This window comes from Calypte anna, chromosome 2 (assembly GCF_003957555.1).
Source record: "Calypte anna isolate BGI_N300 chromosome 2, bCalAnn1_v1.p, whole genome shotgun sequence".
Lineage (NCBI taxonomy): Eukaryota > Metazoa > Chordata > Aves > Apodiformes > Trochilidae > Calypte > Calypte anna.
Window position 1 is genome coordinate 108,577,473 of NC_044245.1, and position 22,223 is coordinate 108,599,695.

At 43.8% G+C, this 22,223-nt stretch overlaps 1 protein-coding gene across 4 annotated transcripts in view; it reads right to left on the reverse strand.

Annotated features, from left to right (window-relative positions):
- Window positions 1-7,628, reverse strand: part of NOL4 (nucleolar protein 4) — a 190,185-nt gene extending 182,557 nt beyond the window's left edge. For all 4 annotated transcript variants that reach the window (XM_008497573.1, XM_008497572.1, XM_008497571.1 and 1 more), the window contains exon 1: window positions 7,362-7,628. In XM_008497573.1, the coding sequence (XP_008495795.1) occupies window positions 7,362-7,628 (267 nt within the window). The remainder of the gene's footprint in view (window positions 1-7,361) is intronic.
- Between the last annotated feature and the right edge of the window lie 14,595 nt (window positions 7,629-22,223).

Below are 22,223 nucleotides of genomic sequence, written 5' to 3' on the forward strand. Positions count from 1 at the left end.
GCTGTTGTATCCTCGTTGTATTAAAAGCTTTGGGGTAACACCACTTACAAAACTTCAAGACACACAGATCTTACTGGCATTTTAAGACATATAACCTCACACTTCCCATAGGAGCTTAATTACAGGCTCTCAGGTGAAAAAGGTTGAATAAGTTTCATCCTAGGCTCAAGTAGGTCATTCAGTAAAAATTGTCCTTCTAAGGCTATACAGAGTATTTATGGAAAAAGAAAAAGAAAAAAAAAAGTCTTTACTTGAGGTTAACTTTAACATAGATCAGATTTATTAAGTAAAATGTTCGCTATAGATAGCCCCTTCGGTTGAAAAGAATCCCCATATACAACTAAATGGCTCAAACACTACAATTCAATTTCAACAACTAGCTTTAATCCCTGCAGATGCACATAGTAACTGTCATGTTTTGCAGCTTGCAGAGTTATTGAATAAGCAGCTAGAAGCCTGTACAACTATCTGTGATAACAGCGATCACTGCTAAGGAAATCCATTTGCATCCCAAAGAGTGCTCAATGCCGTAACTTGTAGCAAGTCTTTCCTGGTAATGCCTACTTGGATATTTATATTTATGTACCATTAAAAACTACCTTGCTAGTGGAAATCTAAGGGTTTGGGTCTCATCTATTTATATAAAACAAACAGGTAATTTAAGAAAGTTACAGAATCACTTTCAGTGCTGCTGCAGGACAATGCAACCAACTCTCATGCACCAGCTACTATCTCCTGAGTTGTCTGAAGTCAGAGAGGCTTCTGGAAAATTCACAAGATAAAAACATCTTTTGCATCCCGAAAACTCTGCTCCTTTTGGAGGCTGTGTTGATCAGGGTCAACCTGCTCAATAAAGAACAATTGATGCTGTGATGCTCTGCAGTGCATAGAAGGCTGCACAATGTGGTGGGATCCTTCTGCGATGTTTCCTGCTATGCTGTCTCATAATCTTTCTTCATTTTTACTTCAATTATATCTCTTTTCAACATTTACCCTGCCTGTTTTCACCACCAAGCTCTTAGCAGGTGCATATGGAGAAAGATCAGGACCCAAGTAGCTTCCCCCAGACAAAACCAAGCAGCTGCTCATTGCCTCCTTTCAGCAACAGAACAAAACTCAGGGTTTGGTGTCAGACACATTTATTTCTATAGCACGAAATGAAATTTAAATATTTAACTCCCACATTCGTCCAGCACTAGCACCAGCCCTCTTTCCCCAAGGAGCCATGTTCATCACAAGCCCTCTCTACATGGAGTCTGTCTGTGTACAGACACGCATAGCCCCTCCCAATCCTGTCTCTTTTGAGTGTTGACGAAAACCAATGGTGATCACCTCAAACGTTAGGGAAAGAAACTATTTCTGTAAAACATCCAAAAAAGTCCTATTATGCTGTACTGAAGCATACCAGCCTATGCTAGCAGTAAACTCCTAGCAAAAGCCTGCTTATTTCACACTGATCACATAAAAAACACTTGGTACCTCTGACAAAAATCAGGGCTGAAATGTCTGTGCTGGAGTCCCTGCCACACTGGATCATGACTGAATCCAGTGCAGCTTCACTGACAAGAGGCTGAGGGTAAGGCACTGAAGAACCAACTTCACTCTCACCTCTGTCTTCTCAGCGAAGCTTCACAGAAGCATGGAAATTAAACTGGGAGGTTGTTTGGGGTTTTGGTTTTTGGAAAAGATTTGGGCTTTCCATTTATAAGCCTGGCCTTTACCAGGTGGTAGTAATGGATCTGTAGTCCTATCTCTCACTATATGCGGGTATATATGGGAAGGATAAATCAGTAGTAGTTTGTTATGGCATTGCTACACCTATTTAATGTTTCTGAAGTAACAATAACATATTCTAGTTTTACAGAGGACAACTTTTAAATGTGCCCTTCTATAAAATTTGCTCACTTTTGGCTGCTGTTTCTTTAGAAAGTTCTAGCTCAACATTTTTACCAAGAAATCCAAGATCCTCCCTTTGCCCCCCTCTCACACAAGCATGTGGAGATGGCATCCTACATATGGCTGTTTCAACATTTTCACATTTCAGGACAGAGTTACTCTCCTTATTCAAGAACACTTTGTTGAATGCCTGCATTAAGAGTTGCCAACTAAGCCAGTTTTGTTCCATCTGCTATGACCATTTTCCAACACTCTCTGGCTGATTCACCAGCATCCCTCCTCACTGAGTCCATCAGGGGGTCTGCAAACAGCAGGGCAGAGGCTGTGGGTAACTGGAGGAGACAAAGCACTGCAGACCTGAACAGGGGCTAAGGAAAACGTGGTGGGTAGTAAGCCAGGAGGGATACAGCAAGGCTTGAACACCGCTTCTGAGCCCAGGAGGTGCATTTAACAGGACTGTAAAGGACTGCAGAACTGTACCTTGGGATAAATTATAGCACACCCTCAGCCTCACCTTTCTGTGGTGCTTACTGCCATTAGGTATTGGCAGTTCAGTAGGCTACAGAACTACCAACAGATACTTGAAAGACTCTTTAATTCATTTTTATATTGATGGCTACAAAAAATGGAGAGAAATGCAGTGAATCAGAGGTGCATATTTTCAGATTGCTATAAAATGCCCTAAGATAATGAACAAATTAAATCATAAGTTAAAGCACAGTCTTTTTACACATAAGCTATTTGCACTGTGATCTGTTTCTTCTAGTGTTCATAAACAAAGTAATTTATGTAAAACCTAAAAAACTATAAACTCATACATCCATACACCCATTCTTCATCGCTAACAAAAGGTGGGCTGGGATGGACCCTGTTCACTGGTCTATAATTTTAAACCCCAGACCCCGTAAGCAGATTCAGTAGTACAGCCCTGCGCCTGCTGAGAGCCTCACTGGCCTGCTAGCAGCAATCCAGGCACTAACAGATCATCCTGGAGGTTCTGAAGATTTAATTAAACTGAAGAAAATTTGGTTTCTGAATGAAAGTAGATTTTATGCTTATAGTTGGAAAACATAAAAGACGTGGGGAAAAAAAATCATACATTACACTTGTGATTTCATTAAAATCCGTGGAGTCTTTCCAAATTAATAAAGACATAAAAGCAGTCCAAACTTGGCCTTTGAGGTTACATTCTACTAATTTGCTGATAGTGTGTAAATTCTGTATTTGAAATCTATCTTGCCATTATCTAGGCCCTTCTTTTTTAAAGGGAAGTTCTGCTTAGAATCTGCTCATACAGTCTGGGCCATTATTTTATAATTTATTTGTAAATCCAGACTGATTTTAGGAGCCATACTCGAGTCTATGGACAATTAAGTAAGAGAGAGAAAATAGGTGAAAACAAATATGCTTTGAAGTTTGCCATTGATAAATAGTTCCAGTTAAATACAGAAAATACAAACGCCTCCCCAAAATTCACTATAAAAATCATGTATAAAGTGGAAAAGACATTAGACTAGAAATATTAGTTCCACGCATCCTTAGGGATTGTGTGTACCAACCATTAGAAGTCAACCCTGTCAGCCATTTGGTGTATTTTTTGGCCTAACCTGTTTTGTTCAGTGTGTTTAAGCTAGGCATAATTTTAGTACTTTCATAAAGTGCAGCTTAACCTGTAACAATAACAGCAATCTGAAAAGTTGCAGAAGGAAGATACTCACAGGTTATATATAGGAATACCATACTGTGTGTTGTCCCACTCTGGACCTAAAATGGCTGTTTTGCAGGGGATGTTGTTGCCTGGTGACTAAAAGTGCATCTCCTAGGCCACAGAGGGATGTGAACATTCAGAAATCGATTTGTTCCTGTTGCTCTTGAGGAGACCATACCCATAAAATAGATTAAGCCAGCACATAATCATCTATGTATACTCCTTGCTGGCATGCTTAAGCTTGATATTGAAGACAGGCCTATGATTTTGAGCTCCTTACCAACCAGGCAAGGGAAAAATGGAATAATACCTCATGCGCTACTGCCCACAGAACATGAAAGTCGACCAAGCCTCAGCTACTGTGAGACTGCAAGACACCCCTGCCCCAATTAAGTCTGTGTTGTACATCTATCCTGTTCCGGTGCAACCTCCCAGTTGCTATCAGGCTCTCTTTCTTTCATTAGAATCAAGTAGTTAATTAGCCCCAGCCTGTCCTCTCTCCTTCTCTCTTTCCCTTTAACGCAGCAGTAATGATGTCTAATTACCAGCAGCAGCGGATTACAGCACCATCAGGAGCAAATCTCTCTGGCTGACAGCAAAGCTGAGCAGCAAATCTTAAAGCTTCAAGGAGAGAATAATTCCTAACAAAGTATTTGAGTATTTGCTTATTTTTTGACCAGCTTGCGACTGGAGAGTCCACCTTGTAATTTCATCCATCCTGTTACTGCAAAGGAAACACTCATGCTGCCAGCAGTGATTAATTTTAAATTGAAATTATTTTTACCTATGGTGAGATCAAGTGATGGACAAGAAAAGGGAGAAGATGGGGGAGGGATTCACAGTTTGGAGATCTGTTACTGTTTGTGGCTTTCTCTGTGGACTGGATGAGCTCAAATGCATGGGATAACAGTGAGGAGAAAAACAGAAAAAAAAAACAGTGGGACATTTCTAAATGGTCACGAATTAATAAACTCTTAAATAATTAGTAAGCATTAAAGAAATGAGAGAATGGGCTTTTAAGGCTTACAGATAATTACTGTTGATGAAAATCCAATCTTTCCTCCTGTAACTTATCATTCCTGGCTGAGTAAAATCCTAGACCTCCCAAAGTCAAAAGGAGATTTGCCACTGCTTTTCTCTGGGCCAGGGGCTGCACCCTGGTTCTCTCAAGAGGGATGTTTCTGAGCCTGGCAGGCACTGCTCTGGCCCTGGCAATTACTCATCCAAACCATTGCCACCTCCAGGGTCTACTTAAATACTCCTCTGTCTTTTTGTGATAGGGTAGTGACACCAGATTCATAGATTTAGGAGGGGATGACATTTGTTTCTCAGAGCTGGATGCTGGATTAGAGTGATGAGTATCATCTTTTTTATTCATGATGGACAACAGTTTTACATTGGAGGAAGGAGGGAATTTTACCTCTATGACTTTTCCAAAAGGCTTTCTATGTCATTGTCCAGATAATGTAGAGAAATTATGAAATGTCCTACAGATATATCATGCTAACTTGCCTTCCTTGCTTTTATTAAGATGCCTGCTTCATTGCTTAAACTATCTAAAGGCAGTCATATCTGTATGAACATGAATACATATATGCATATATAAGCACCTAAACAATCACAGTTGAGGCTATGATACCACAAATGAAAAAAGACCCACAAGGCACTGAGCCTCTGAAGGAATAAAACATGAAAAAAGGATTATTTAATCTTAAAATAAATTAGAAGAGGGGATATAAGGTGGGACTACAACCTCTCATGGCCTAGCAAAGGTGACAGAAAATAGCCAAGTTGATCATCAGTGAGTCTTGGGTTTCACACACCAAAACAGAACTTACTTTTAAAAATTCCTTCTAGTAAAATTAAAACTAGCATTTTTATTTAGTAGTGTAGACATGGGATTTTTAAAAATACTGAATTTGCTTACAGCTTTGAACTTGCAGTGAAAAGGATAGTCTTGGGAATAAAAGATCTACTGGATCTCCAAAATCATTATTCCAGTAAGTGCGAAAGATTAAAAAAATACCCACCTAATTTGGAGATTTCTGCTTTACACAACATTTTCTTTATAAATGGTACTTACAGTACCTGCTAGGGTCAGAGATTAGCAATTAATTGTCTTAACAGTAGAACACAAATCTGCCAAATCATCTGAATCTATAGGCAGATCTAGAACACTTCAGCGAATAAAAACCACAGAGAGGGAACAAAACCTGTCCAGAGCTTCTCTCTCCCTTTCAATCTTCGTATCTATAGACTCCTGTAAATTAATTTCCCACCTCTGCCCCCCCGCAGCCATGACAGCGATGATAACAGGGGGGCAAATCTAAGCCAGACCCGGGGATGCCCAGGTTGATGACTTCAGCGAGGCAGAGAGAAGCAGATTTCCCTGGCAGCCTACGTCACAACCCAACCCAGAACACTTTCCAAGAAGCCCCCTTTGCTGCGCCACCCAGCAACCTTCCCGTTCGGGCAGAATAAGCTGCCAGTCAAATAAAAAAAAAAAAAAAAAAAAAACAACCACAACAAACCAAAAACCAAAACCAACAAAACCACTACAAAAAACAAACAAACAAAAAAAAACCTCCACCAAAAACAGAGAGAATATTGCTCATCTAAGCCCAATGCCCAGGCAGGGATATTTTTAATTGCTGGGTTTCCTTTCTCAGCTCCCCCCTCCCCGTCCGCCCCACGCACAGACAAAAGAAGCTTAGCTTGCCTGACCCAGAGCAGAAGAACGAAGAATAATGATACACTAAGAGAGTTCAATAGGCAAAACCTACTTGCAGCCAACAGTCCCCATCTCCTTAAACAGGAAAAAAATCTGTCGCCTCTGCCACCACCACCACCACCAAGCATAACTCGCTCTCCCGCTGTCAGACCTGAGCCGAGCTCTGCAGCTCCGGCGCCCGCCGGGGGATGCCACGCTACCCGAGCCCATCGCACCGAGTTTGGAGCCTGATGGCTGCGAGACCCGTGCAGCCCCAGAGAGAACGGAATACACCCTTCCTTCGGTCATGCGGAACCCTCTCTCCCTTTTGTTGAGCATCCTCTCTCTCATCCCCGCCGCTGTTACTTAGCGCAGCCGGCGCTTCGCAGCGAGCCCGGCACATTCGTGCCGCTCAAGGGCTGCGGGCTAACAATAAGAGCAACAACAAAAAAAATTAAAAATATATTTAACACAAAAAAAAAGGAAAAAAAACCCCAAACAAACCCCAGAAACACCAAACCAAACAAACAAGTGATATCCTGGGGAACACCCCCCTCACCTCCCCCATCTTCCTCCCCCCCCCATACCCCCAAATCACCGACCGGCACAGCGCTTGGCTTTGTGCCAGCCGGGCTACCCCAGGCCGCTATCGATCAGCCCCGCCGGTGGCTGGGGGCAGCTGCCCGGGGCGTCGGGGCCCGGCACAATGGCCGGAGCGGCGGCGGTGGGACAATAGCCCACCCCAGCCCCGCCGCGGCGGCCTTGGAGTAGGGGGGTGTGGAGGGGGAGACGGGGGAAAGAAGGAGAACGAGGAGGAGAAGGGACACCGACCAGGCAGGGTGTGTTGTGCGCACGATCGCTTTAAATAAAAGGACCCACAAAGAGCTCGGCGGTGTATAATGTGACAGGCAAACGCAACATGGTGATGATGACTTGGGGGAAGAGGGAGGAAGGAGCCAACTGTGGCTGCGGCTCCCCCTGTGCCTCTCGCTCCCGGAGCGGGCTGCAGCGGCCGACATAGAACAAGGAAGACAATTCTCTACTAACCGTGGTTTTGACTGGCACGTACAGCACTTGCTTCCCTCCTCCAGCACCACCACTGACCTCGTCCGAGTTGCCGAGCTGGAAGCCTTTAGATTTGACCCAGAATTTGAATTTGGCATTATCCGTGGAGCTCGACTCGGAGCCGTTCAGGAGCTGGACGATCCGGTCGTATTTTTTACGGGTCACCGTCTTGGTTTTCCCGGAGTCCCCGTAAGTCCTGAGACACCAGTCTTGAAACTGGCGGTACATGTCCCGGTCGCTGCTCTCCATAATCTCCTAGTACACACACGCACACATGCACACGCCGGGGCGCACACAGACAGACAGACACGCACACACGGACACACGCACACGCCGCCCCGAAGCGGGCCGGGGTGCGGGGCCGGGCCGCCCCGCCGCACTTTGCACCTGTTCACCCAGCGCTCATGAAAAATGCATCCACCTCCGAGCCGGAGCGAAGGAGGTCCCGGTACAGGCAGATCCCAGCGGATTTTTTTGTTGGGTTTTTTGTTGGTGGTGGTGGTGGTAGTGGTGATGGTGGTTCGGGGGGATGGGGGGGCCGGGAGGGGGATGGGTGAGAGGGGGCAGCAATCAATTCAATAGTGTGGCAATGTTCTCCATTATTATTATTTTTTTCCACAGGAGGCAAAACGGGTCTGGTGAAGGCTGCTCTTATCCTTCCACTGTACGTGATCAGTCTCTTTAATAATTGTGCAAGGCAGGACTATCCCACTGGCTCCAGCAGCGTCTCACCCAACGGTTCGGGTGGATAAAGAATTAAAATCCTACCCCTCGGCTTTGAGAGAAGAAAATATTGACTCGGATCCTTCTTCTTTTCCATACATCAGCTGCACCCGGATTCACTCTGCATGGTGCAGGTGGAGGGAAGAAAAAAAAAAAAAAAAAAAAAAAAAAAAAAAAAAAAGGAAAAGAAGGAAAAAAGCCCAACCTCCTCCGCCCTGCTAGCCCTCGGCTGCCTTCTCGAAAGGCTCCTTCTGTCTCTGTCCGGGCGGGCTGTGCCTCTCCCTAAAGCCGCTCGTCGCTCAGGATGGAGGAAGCACTGAAGGGCAAACTGGTCTCTTTGCTCCCCCTTTATTCCAGGGCTGGGAGGCTTTGCTTTATATATCCCCACTCCGGGCATGAAGGTACTGGAAAAAAAGTTCTTACCTGCTATTTTCTAAACCTAATACATCCGACACGCGTTTTAAGTGCGTATTTTTTAATAATAATAAAAAAAAATAATGGCCTGAGAGCACCCCACTTCTTCCCACGGAATTTTTCAGATGCCCTTTTAAAATTTTCCTCTATTTATTTACTTAGCAATCCCAGCAGATGAAGAAGGAAAAAAACAAAACAACAAAAAACCAACAAAAGCCCCAACACCCAAACCCAATATATGCGATAGGCTCGGATATTGGACCAGAGAAGAGATCAGTCCCAGGAGGACGTTGGTAAAGGAAAGGAGGCGGCTCTCGGTTGCTCTGTCAGTGCAATGATGGTGCTCACACATGTAGGACTCCTCGGGTGCGGGGTATCCTTTGGTCTCTAGGCTAAACTGGCTACAAGGCATTCAAGTAAGTTTGCGTGCGGATGCTGAGCAAAACCCTTTTTTTTTTTTTTCTAAAGGGAGAAGAAATAAAAAATCAGTCTTGATTTTTCCCCCTCCCTTTGCCACAGTTTCAGCTCACGACGGAGATTTCAGGGCTCTCCCCGGTCTCCCCCGCCGCGCCGAGCAGGACACCCCTTCCGCGGGGGGAAGAAGGCTCCGAGCCGGTTCTTCCTCTCGTCTCCTCTCCTCTCCGTGACCGCGCCCGCCCGCGCCTCCTCCATCCAGCGCCCGGTTCCGCGTCCCACTCCCCGCCCGCAGCCGGCACCTCCGCGGCTGCGGGGCACGCGTCCCACTCGAGCCGGGCCGCGGCTTGCGCTCCGGGAGCCGCGCACCGCCGCGCTCGGATGTGCTGCCCTGCGCTCGGCAGCGGCGGCAGCGGCGGCAGCGCACCGGGCCGGGCCCAGTGCCCCTCCGCGCCCCCCCACCCCCACCCCCCCCGCGCCCTGATTGGCCGCCGGGACAAAAGTTTCTGTGGCGACGGCGGCGCGGCGCGGTGACGGGCGGCGCTGTCCCATGTCGGGATAGAGCGCGCCGCGCCCCCACCTCCGCGGGCGCGGCGGGGCGCGGAAGACGGGTCGCGGGCCACCGGGGAGAGGGTGGGGGGGTGTAGAGAGAGAGAGGGGGGAAGAGGCGAGGGCAGCGTTTCTATGGCGATGTCTCCCGGCGCAAGCGCCCCCCCTCCTCACACACACCCCCTTCCTTCCCCGCGCGCAGACGGAGCGAGCGGATCAGCTGACACATCATTAGCTTAGGACCTAATTATTGCTTATTGGAGCAAGAAACGCGCGCAGGGCCGCGGCTGGGGGTTGGAGGCCTCCGCACCCCCGGCGGACACCCCCCACCACCACCACCCGCCCCGCTCCGCACACTCCCGCAGCCGGCCCGCGCACGCCGCAGCCTCCGCCGGCGGAGCAAGGAGGAGGAGCGGCGGCACCGCGCAGTTTGCGCCGCACCGGCCGGCGGGGCTGCGGCGGGGACACGTGGCCGATGCCGAGCAGGGCATCCCCTTGGAAACGGAGAGCGAAGCCCCTCCGCGGTGGCCGCCTCAGCCGCCTCCCGGCCCCCGCCCGGCGGAGCGCAGGGACCACACTCTTCCCTCCGTTCTGTGTTGCCCGCATCTCCTTTTGCCTCCGGGACCCTCGGCGCATCCCCGGTTCCGGTTGCGGCTGCATCACAACCCGGGCTGCGCCGGGATACCGCTCCGTCCGTCCTTCCCAGCGAGCGGCCACCTCACAGCTGAGCGCTGGCCGTGGCGGCTTTCGGGTGGGGGGAGACCGAAATCAAATTAAACCTTTTCCTCTTCAGTTGTGCTGAAATGAAGGGGGGGGGGAAAGAGGGACGAGGGGATGTTCCGAGCTTTATTTAACTCGGTGTCCTTTGCAGAAATGTTGCTTGTGTCCCTGTTTCCAGTCACTCGGGGCCTGAAAAGGACCCGGTGCAAAGACAGCTGGGGATTTCTGCTGCCCTGGCTTTCACCACCTTGCGCCCCGCAGGAAAAGGCTGCGGTGCCAGCAAAGCAGTTTACACCTGCATCTCCAGTGCAAAAAGCAAAGGTGCTAAAAGAGCCAGGAGAAGCCCTTCTTGCACGCCCCAGCTGATCCATCGGCCACCTTAACCTGGCATCCATCTCCCTGCCAGACCCAGCACTACCATGCTGCTCCTCTTCTCTCTCCCTCCCCCCTGGCCCTATGTTTAGTCTCTGTTTTTCTTCTATCTGTCTAGAAACACCACCGCAGGGTCAAAGCTGGGAGAAGACTGTTGTTTCGAAAGCAGCGCACTGGAGGATGTTTGTGTGTCCAAAACCTTTTGCTGGCATCTGTAAAATCTGAGAGGACAAGCTGGCACAATGGGTAGAGAAAAGTAGGACTCTGAGATAACCCAAGGAGGCCTGAGACTTTTTGCTGGCCACAGGGCCCGTAAATTATCTTGGCAGCCCCATTTTAGTGTTCGAGGAGCACGGGACTCCAGTCCATCAGAGGATCTGGAGGAGAGGCAGTAACAAAGGAACTGCTGTGCAGAAGGAGAAGGAGGGGAACCTCACTGAACCCTCACCCAGCAGGCTTTATGAGATGCAACACTACTATAATGTGCCATTTTATCTCCATTTAGAAAAAGGGTCATCACATAGATTGGGCTGCACTGATAAACAATTCTGTCAGGTAATTGTCCTCAAACCAGCCTCCAGCTGAGGGGCTCAGTAACTTCCATATCACACAGATACTGTGCTATACACCTGAACTCAAAGTAAGCTCACAAAGCAAGGAGGGCAAAGGAAGATGTAACGTAGCCAGGAGTGATGATCCAGACACTTAGAGTGTGGATGAGTGAAATAAGCAGAAGCATGTTAGTATATCAGAAAATAATTCCCTATCAAGAAGTTCCGCCCTGGATCGTGTGAAGAGCCATATGCCTTCACAGCAGAGTCAAATCCCTAAATTCAGTCAAATTTGGACAATGCCTTAAAAAACCTAGAAATATGATTTTTTTCAAACTGTTTAATGAGAGGAGATAACAAACAAAGGAGATGAAAACCAACTGTGGTGTGGAATGGGTTGCAGAGTACAAATAAACAAAAATGTTGAACTCTGCTGGATTTTTTTCTTTGGTTTACAATTAGGATTTCTTTATTCATGCTGGTAAAAAGTACAGACATTTTATTACTGCTTCCATTAATCATTTGGCCAGAAGTTCTAGGAGCATTATGGAACCCCACCATGCCAGGCAGTGGATCAGCATAGGACACAAAAATTATGCTTACTATGAAGAATTCGTGATCTCAATACAGTCAATTGCATGGTCCATGTCTTTACTTTTATTTAAATGTACATTGTAGAATGTATCTTTATAACCTATTACTCATTATATATGCATGCATACTTATATCTAGTAATTTCAGCAAAATTTATATGGTAAGTTTAGAATATAGATTTTTAATCTCCAATTTTTAAATCATCTGAGATTCTGAAATTAGTACTGTAAGATAATATTTAAGTATGGAAAATTACATGAGGTTGGACTCACCATTCTGTTGGGTTCTTTTGGGGTTGTTTTTTGTATCAGAATTAACAGGGCTTATTAACATAATCGTGTAGCTCCTTGTAATGAAAAGGGCTTGCACAGACCCTCCTTCTGTCAGGACTTCTAATGACACCCCATTACTCAGCTGAACTTGAAGAACCTCCCTTAGCATCCTTGGGGAGAGAAGCTGTTCCTTCCATACCATGGGCTGAGGCTTTTTATTCTGCATTCTGAAGAACTCATTTGCCTTTGTCTTTGCTAGAAAAAGAAAGTTTCTGTCCTCTGGTTTGGAGACAGCTTTCCTATGGCAAATCTGTGCCTTGCTGCCAGCCCAGAACAATACAGCACCAACAGATGTGTGAACCATTCTGCGTAATGAAGTGTTACTTGCTAAACAGAGTTTTGGCGATTTAAATTGCCTCATGTGCATCAGGCTGTGAAAGAGGTTTAAAATAAATCACAAATAAGTTATAAATATCATATTTTTGGAATTATCGGCTCTAACAACAAGCCCACTGGCAAGTAAAAAGTGAACACTTAGGAAATATGGGGCCTGATGTCTCTCATTAGAGTTACCAGTGTTTCTTAGATGAAATTACAGTGTTTTGGTGATGTAGCACTGAGCCTAAAGAAAATGCTGAGATGACGCTTTCAAATTTTTAAACTTGGTGAAAAATAGAGAAAGGCTTTGGCTGGAATCTAGCATCCTACTTCTGCCAAAGAGAAGAATTTTGAACATGTGGATTTTCTGTTTCTTGTTATTTTGTTCACTGACATAGGCAAACGACTTTGACACTTCTCACCATGATTTATGATGGGAAATCTGCTTTATGTGCAGACTGAAAATCTTCTTTGCTCAACTGAGAGATGTGCTGAGGAATAAAGAAACTGTAACTCCAAATTTCTTATTTTAAACTACACACCTGCTAGCATTTTTCCTCTCTTCTGGGAAGAATTTCACTGGAATTCTTGTCACATCCTTTAGAGCCCAGTGATGGCAGCACTGATGACCACTGCCATCCCTAATGCTTGTGGAGGCAGAAATCAGTGTTCTTGGTTTGCATGGGCTTGTCTGTGGTGTCTTCCTTTGGTTTCAGGTGCACGACAGAATGCCCTGAGCAGCTGGACAATGGGTCACCTCGTTACATTTGGGGTGGCAGAACTCTGCTGTGACGTGGCTTCCGGGAGGAAAAAATAGTCACCATTCCACCTGCTAATATTACTGCCAAAAGGACCACTGGAGAAAGTTGTTCTTAATAATAACTCTAAGGCATTTGCTGCTTGGAAGATCAGGAACTACAGAGATGGATACTTGGTGGTACTGATCTATGAAAGTTGTAAGCAAATTAACACCTCCTGCTTTTTTGATTCCTGTACTAAGTGAGCTGCCAGGAACCAAAGCCTAAGCAATTTATTCTTATTCAACATAATAATTTCGAATTCCAATATTCTTCTCTAGTTTTTGGTAGGTTTTGGTCAGTTACTGCTGAGTTCAGAAAAATAAGAGGGAGTAGAGCAAGGCAATTACTCAGACAGATTATAGGAACATACTAGATGCCTAAATCTTTGGGGAAAAGAGTCTGTATAGTCCCATTTTTATAAAGAAGGAGAACAGTGCTATAATTCTGGTTAGCATCTTTTCACATAGAGGGATGCTGATGACGCTGATGAGAATAATTAGATATATTACATCTTTGCCTTTTAACAATCTTGTTTGGAGATATTTGGAATCTGTTATGGAAAATACTCAAATTCACTGTCTCTTAATGCAGTTAGAAAAATTCAGACTCAGCTTCTTTCTTCAAAGCTGCTTTGCTTTAAGTAGCAGTTCTGCAAAACATAACTTCACATATTACTTTTACTCTATGCTTTATTACTGAGAATATTTGCATGAAAACAGGATCTTTGTTTAAAAGTTCCTGCTTCTTATTCATCACAGCTCACTGGGTTGGAAGTAATTAGTCTACCCTCTACAGAGGGCTCTGATCCCTTCAGAGAAGGAAAATATAAGCAGGAATAGACAAACTTTTAAGAATCTAAGCTCTTGTTTTCATAAAAATGTCCTCCTAGTAATCAAGAAAGGAAAAGGGAAAAAAATAGATGACATAGAAGAAAAGGAATGTTTCAAATGTGCTAAGGTTTGTAGATGGGAATATAATGTTTTTTAGTGTTACAAGGACACCTTATCTTCAACTTTGCTTACTTTTGCCCTAAAGGAGAAGGTGTGCACAAATTATTTGATTTTTGTGTGTGTAGGATTTTTTAGTCTTTATACAGGTTACACATCTTCCCCAGCTAGAGCAACACTAATATACACTGGCTACTGGAGTATCACCCAGTGTGTAACCTAAACCAAGCCAGGACTAACAAGGCAATGCTGGAAATACTAGCAGCCTATCCCTGTTAGTGTTCTCAACTTCACTGTCTTGGGGGAGGATGGGATAATTGAAAATTTTGGCAAAAATCTCCAGATGCTGCTCTACAGCCATCATGTCAACACGACTAGACAAAGCCGACTGTAGTGAGGAGTATGGCTAAATAGCTGGCACTCTCCCCCTTACTACATAAGGAAACTGTGGAGGAAGAAGAAAGAAGAAGGTAATTAACGTGATTTATTTGACGAAATACAACATTAATGATTCCTTGGTATAAAATATTGTCCAATTTTACTTTTCCATAAGCAGCACAAGGTCCTTCTGTCACTTCACAACATTAGAGTCTGCTAGCTGAAGACCAAAAGAGAAGAAAGGAGTGTTACCTCTACTTCCTTGAATATTTTATGGGTTTCAGCCCCTTAATCTAACTGATCTTGTTTCATAGCTGAAATTTGCTGTAAGTACTTCCCAAATTTGGGCCACTATAGATTTAATATAAACTAGCCATGCTCTTTAAATGAAAACACCATGCACATTTTGCAGTAATAAGTGTAGGTCCTAGAATGGTCTTTTAAATCGTGTCCTTTCAGAAGCTGTCATTCTGTTAGCTTTTGACTTAATAACATGTATGTGCTGTTTCAATGTCCTGAATAAAGTTCCCTTCAAAACACGGGGGCTCTCCATTAGCATCTACTTTAAGCAGCAGATCAGTATAAATACCCTCTGCCCTCGTGTGACCTTTCCCTACTAACCAAATGCAGGTTATTTATTGCACACCCTTGACCACCAGTCTTTCTATTCCTGTTAAAATACTGAGTAAGTTTCACATAGTCTAACCTCATTTCAAACAGTGACAACAGAAGAATAATCATTGATTTTTTAAAAACGGCCAAAAAGATTCAATAAAAAAATTCTGGGGACTTATAAATAGAAATGGGGTGCAGATACCCATTAATTTACAGCAAGTAAAATTGGTTAAGAACCAAGAAAGACTTTTGGGTTGGAGGGTTCTCCTGGTTGGTTGGGTTTATTTCTTAATTGGTCTGCTACGTTCTGCATGCTCTGCCTGACTGGTTTATTGCTCGCCCCACAGGAGTGAGGAGAGGATCCCTGACCAAGGATGGTCCCTGCCACCTGTAGAGCAGGAGGACACTGCCACAAATCTTTTAGGCAGAGTATTTCAATGCATTATATGTAGGAAATGCCCAGGGCAGGAAGCTGCAGGTAGTTGTCATTGTGTCCTGCACGTCTCACAGTTTAGGAACACAGACCTGGAGAGGATCTCATCTGAGGTCCCACCTGCTGTAAGTATGTTGTAGAATTTAGTCAAGGATGCACTGCAAAACACCTGTTCCATATTTCCCCCAAACTCCAGGGCTATCCCAAGCCTTTATGTCTTCTGGAAACCTGCAAAAAGAGACAAAACCCCACAGTTTCTGCAACTGCAAGGAAATAGTTGTGGCTTTCTGCTTTCTAACCAGCTGTGTCCTACTGCAAGCAGTGCAGCAAGGAGGCACTAAACATGAAAGATGAGAGTACTCAGGAATTAAATGAAGTATGAGCTCAGGACTGCCCCTCTGTGCTCTGTCTCCAGAGATCTGCCAAAATCACAGCATTTATCTATATCAAGACCTGGCCAGTTATTTGCTGTTAAAAGTATGTCTGCTTAGATCTCAGTGAGCCTGTGTGTTTCCTTAATCCCATATTTGTGTTACTCAGAGCAAAATCCACAGTCAAGAGTCTTACAGCAGCATAGATGGAGCCACACATCATCATGACCACTCTGCCCAGGCACCCCTTAGATATAGCCCCTCATTCTGAGCTGGGAAATGGAAAGAGGGGGAGATGAAGGATGAGGCAGCAAAAATGACAGTTCTATTTCGGGAAGGACTTCTCTTAAGCAGTGGCATTTCTCCACATGCTGTCCCCAGCTGTTTAATGACCACCCTCTAGTATTTGTGGTGCTTAAGGGAAAGGTCTAGTAGTGGATTTGCCTGTGCTAGGTAAGCAGTTGGACTGGAGGGTCTTAAAGGTCTTCTCAAAAAGAAAACAATTCCATGATTATATATATAAAGCAATGTAGAAGTGGCTTTAACAAAAATTATCCTGGTGCCATATGTTTCATATGCTTACAAGTCTCCATGGTACCTCTGGGGCTTGTCCATTGATGCTAAAGCCTGAGTGATTTACCTGAACTAGCATGTTCTCATATATGATTTTGATTTATCTCTTTCCCAAAAGGTGGAGTGAAAAACAAAACAAAACAAAACAAAACAAAAGCAACAGCCTATTGCATAGTGCTTGTGGCTCTGAAACAGAAATGTTTAGTGAAGGAGCTTGGTAGTGACAGCAGTGAAATGTGAAGGACTGCATGAATGTTTGTATTTGTAACCTTGCCTACAGAGAACAATGCTGCCTTAGCAAAGTCCTCACTCTGCTTAACACATAATGAACTTTGCACTGTTAAGCTCTATATATTTTCATACATTTTCAATTGAACTGTGCATAATGGTTCTTACAAAAGAAAGTAAAACCAGAGGTCCTTGTACTTCCCACAGCCATCTTTTTAACCAGAGGTGTACTTTGTTTTCTGCAAGTGATAACCACATTCAAACAAATATGTGATAAAAAATGTGTTCATGTGTGAAAAAGCCATATGCAGTGTTGAAATTCTGGCCAACTTGTTATACAGATACTACATGCTAGATAAATTATGACTCAGTAGGGGAATTTTACTCATCATGTAACACACTCAGCTTCATAAGCAACACCTTGCCTTCAGTACTTAGTCCTGCCAGACACCAGGGAGATAGAAATGTGCATGCCCATAAGCTGTGTAGTTTAGACAGCTGCTCTGCTGGTTTGTTTCTTTTGGTTTGGTTTTGTGGTTGTTTTGGGGGGTTTTTTTTGGTTTTGGTTTTTAAAAGATACATATAGTCTCTTTGTAAGATCAAGTACTGACATTGTGCATCCCAGACTCTGGTGGGAAGGAAAAAACCATTTCAGCCATTGCTTCCACACTTGCAAGTCCCCTGCTCTGTAACCACCCTCTCTGTTGCTGCACTTAGCATGGGCAGAAAGCTCCATGGTGGCATATTCATGACTTTCTATTTTATGCATTCATTTTGCAAATTAATCAGAGGGAACAAAGAACAAAGGCTAGACCAAAATTTGTCTGTCATACAGATAAGCCCAATGCTCATCTTGGTTTTTTCTATCATTTTATTTACAAATCCTGGATTTGTGAAAGAGGTGATCTGGTAGCCCATCGCTTGCTACAGGCCTCTGAGAATGAGTTAAAATACCATAAATTCAGCTGCAGATGCATTAACTCTAGAAAAAAGACAGCAGGTTTGCAAACATACAGCAGGAAATAAATGTGGTGTGTTGAAGGCAAACTATATCACTTCTTTTCTCAAAGCCATCCCAAAGCAGAGATAAAACATGTGAAGTTATTTCGTTGTTCCATGTTAAAGACTGAGCATGAAATATATCCTGAAGGACAACTAAAGTTAAGCCTCTTCCAGATGTTGCTCTGTCTGTAACTTCCAGGATTTCTGAGTGCCGAGCCATGGAAGGTGCCATTCCCAAACCAGAAAAGAGATGCATCTAAAAAGGTTAAGTGAAGTGTTGCAGAAAAATTACAGTATCTTAAATTCTGTCTTGTGAACACGGCAACGATCACAGATCTTGGAGGACACATGAAAAGTAGTCTGTTAAGGGGGTTGCTGTGTTTTGTTCTCCATGTCTGAGGTATAATTTAGGATATCCAGAGAAGCAGCTGGCCTGTAACCCTTCTGCAGATAAATCCCTTTCTCTGTTGCACTCAAGCCCTGCCAGATCAGCCCCATTTCAGACTGAGCATAACTGTGCTTAGGATGCCCAAGCTCACTTAAGGGCTCAGTATATACATTTACACTATTGGCATCTTGTCCATAAGTATAAAGGGTCTCTAAGAAAAAAAGATTAAAATCAGGAGTAATATTGAATATTTTGCTAAATGTAAATTTTTAGTGAAAAAATTTGTTTTTATGTGAGTCAAAGGGTCAATGCCTTGGATCTGCTGCAGGATTTCTCAGAGTAAAGCTATGCTGCCTCTGTTTTGGCAGAGGTGCAGTGGTTTCTGAAATAGCATTCAGCCCACAACGAGGGCTTCAGAGAAGGGCTACCAGAGGGGAAGAGTGGTATGAATGAGAGACTTAAGTAGATCAATCTATTTAGCTTAACAAAGGTGAGGTTGAGGGAAGAGTTGGTTATAATTTGTAAACATCCCACTTCTCTGTAGAAATAGAAGAGCTGAAATTTGATAATATATGGCATTTTAATCAAGTAGAGAAGAGTCTGACAAGAACCAGTGAAATTCAAAAGTAGACACATTTTGACATAGAGGGTAATTAATTATTAGAATAACGTACCAAGGATTGTAATGGATTCACCATCACTAGATATTTTGAAGTTGGAATGGATTGATTTTGTCAGAGAAATGCTCTAGTTCCTACAGGAGTGAATTCAAGAAAGTCCTGTAAACTGTAATACAGGAAAAGAATAGATGATAGCAAATGGTCTATCCAGCTTTATAATCTATAAACTTGTATAAGCCAAATAGCGTATGCTTAGCTGCCTGTGTCCTATGTTCTCCTCCTGTAACTATTAAGTATGATTCAAACATTTTTCTCTTTATTTACATTAGATTGGAAATGTACAGGGAAGGACTGTAAGCCATGTGCTTGCTGCTCCAGTAGGACATTCTGTTTGACATGTGGATGCAACTATTTTAAGGCTGGGGAACCCCTAACCATCATCTAGCCTGAGTATTGCATTTCACCCCACCATTCCTGCACTTCCTGAGGAGCTGAAATCTGGTGGCTGTTTCCAAAAGACATGTGAGTTACATTTCACCACATGGGTGCCAGGGGAAGCAAGATGCCCCACTCCAATTGGATTTTGTATTCCAAATCAAATCTAAAAAATGAGGTCCATCACCTGCTGAAGGCACCAGACACCTTGACGTAGATTTCAATGAGTTCTGCTGGATGAGCCAAAATGGTGCTGCAGCTGCAACACTGAAAATGTCAAAAGATACCGATTAGTAATTCTCCGTGGATTTTGTTATGTAGAACTAAGCGTAAAGTAAGACAACATTGGACCTCTCTGATCAGGCCCTCTCTGTTCCTGATCACCTTTCACTGAGATGTATGAAATAAGAAATGAGAAGGAAAAACCTACTTTAAAATTGGCAGATTTTTTATTTCAATCGTTGTCCAAGGTCTTCCCAGACCCTGCAACAAACTGTACTGTCTAAATCCAGCAGAGTGGCTGTCTCTAAGCAGTGCTCAATGCAAATGTTCCTTGACCTAGAAAATTACTGCTCACAAGGAGAAGGAGAACTCTTTCAGGATTTTGATGGTAAGTCATGGAGACCAACTATATAGAGAACTGTAAATAAACATTACTTCAAAGTGTAGCTCTGGGCAGTTCTGTATACTTCATCTGAAGCCATTACAGCATACATAGATATATAAAAGTCAAGATAGGGGAGGGTGTGTCTTGTATTACAGCTGGAATAAATGAATACAGCAGTTGTTCTAATCAAAGAGGTTTGTTACTTTTTCTTGAAAACGTTGTGTTTTTGAACTGCCATGGCTACAGTACCACCCATCTTTCTGCATAAACAATATTGTTAATATTACTGTTAACAGAGCACACAGCATGCAGAAATTGAGCTAAGAAATAAAACAAATGCAATGGTCATACACATGAAACCATACACTTTAAAGCAAAGGTGAGAAAACTGATTGTTAGATTTTTCTCAGGTTTTTTTTTTGGTTGTTTTGGGTTTTTTTGTTAACAAATTAAGATGCCAAATTTCCTTATAAAAATTATGTCTTCTTCTTCCACATTAGGCCTGGAACTCCAAATGGGTAAGAAATAGCAGTAAAAAAATAGTTAAAAGAATCTGCAGGTTAACCTATTGATGCCAGTTACTTCCTTCACTTAAGATAACGAATGATAAAGATTTTATGAATTTTATCCATGATCAAGTTAAATCTATTTGCTGCAATCATGCACCACCTCTTTCTGAATTAAGAACCAACATATAATCACTTTTCCTAACTTTTTATCAAGTTACAATGACAGTAATAAAAAAAATAATTTCAACCAAACAGAAAATGAGAGAAAAAAAGGTTGGAGATTAGATATCACTTGCTTTTTTTTTTTCCTGTTGAAGTTAGGTGGCAGCAAAACTGTAACAGAAAATAAAATACTCCCTGCTTCCATCTTTATTTCTGAAGACCAAAATATTCATTCTTTAAATTACTGCAATGTGGAGATACATTGGACTAGCATGTTAAACATAATACCAGCTTGCATAGGGTAGAAATGATTCAGATATGAGTGATCTTACTGCTACTGATGTGCATTAGCAGCAGAGATCTGTCAGTCAGCTCTATGCAAGTGTTTGGGTGGCAAAATGAGAAGGAAGTGGCAATGCATTGTAAAGCAGTAGAGGTATTTGGAGGATGAGGGAGCAGGAAGGAAAATAGCTGCTATCTGCAGTGCAGGTTAACAGGTAACAGAAACTTGGGAAGAATAAAGAAGCACTCAGAACCTCATCTCTTTGCAATACTAGGTCAACTATATGACTAGTTCAGGATGTCATTGGGGTAGTTCCTGCTTTTGATGGCAAGTGCAGTCTGGATGTTCAAGATAAACTCACTTGGAACCCTTCAGTTTGTGAGAAAAAAACATCAGCACAGACCAATACAGGCAGATCCCTGCTATGCTGGACTCTGGCACTGCTAACACTCAGCTGCTTCACACTTAACTTTTAAAAACAGTTTCTTATGTGGGAAATTTGCAACAAATCCCCTTCCTCCTCACCCCAGAAGCTTACTCTGCTTTCTAATGTGAATCACTCTTGCTAGACAAACCTACATTTCAGGTTTACTGATACCATGTAAGAAGTGTACTGGTCATAAGGGAATTACCTATTCTGAGACCTCCACCCCCGTCATCAAACCTGCTTTGGGAACTGGATTGCCACTAGCAAATATGAGTAAAAATCACTTATTGTACAGCTAAATTTCTCAGGAGAATGCTATGCCTGGCTGCTTTACACAGGCCCTCAGAGAGCATTTTGAAATTATGCAGAGAGAGAATGTAAAAATTACCACCACGTTTAGCTTGCAGCTTGAGTCTGTACACAGGGCCAAATCTAAGGCCAGGCAGTCCCTGAGGCATCAGGAGAGCCAAAGCTACCTGCTCCTGGCAGCAGCTTCTAAGAGTCAAAGGTGGGATAACTGACCCTGTTTCCTCACCATGAGATTTTTGGCAAGTGATCTGTGATGGCATAATATGGGTCACCTTTTCCAGATTTAATAAATGGCATATTGCCAAAAACACTGGCATGCACTCCTCAAAGATCTTGCTGTCAAGGAGGATTTTAATGAGCAGGCAGCATAAAGCCAGGGAGAGGTGTTATCAACCTGCTGCTGGAGAGCCCCGTGGCTGCTTCCTCCCCTGCAATTTTGAGGTAGAGAGGGATGCACCTTCTCTGAGGGGACTGGGAGGCAGATCCCACACCACCAACCATGCCCTGCTGGAAAACTCACTGCAGAGCACACAGGTGGTAGCCACTGCCCCTCCCAAGACTGGTGATTCTGTGATTTCCCATCCCCAGGCTGCAGATCAGGCCCCCAGGTAAATCTGCAAAGATACAGGACAGGGGAGCAAAAGAGCAGATGGGCAAGAAGAAACCTCACCTGTAGTTCCTTGCTTTGCTGGGGGCAAAGCAGCAGGTGGTGAGCATCCAGCCATTGCATGCTTCACCCTTCCCATCCCCTTGTCCTAGTGCAGGTGCCA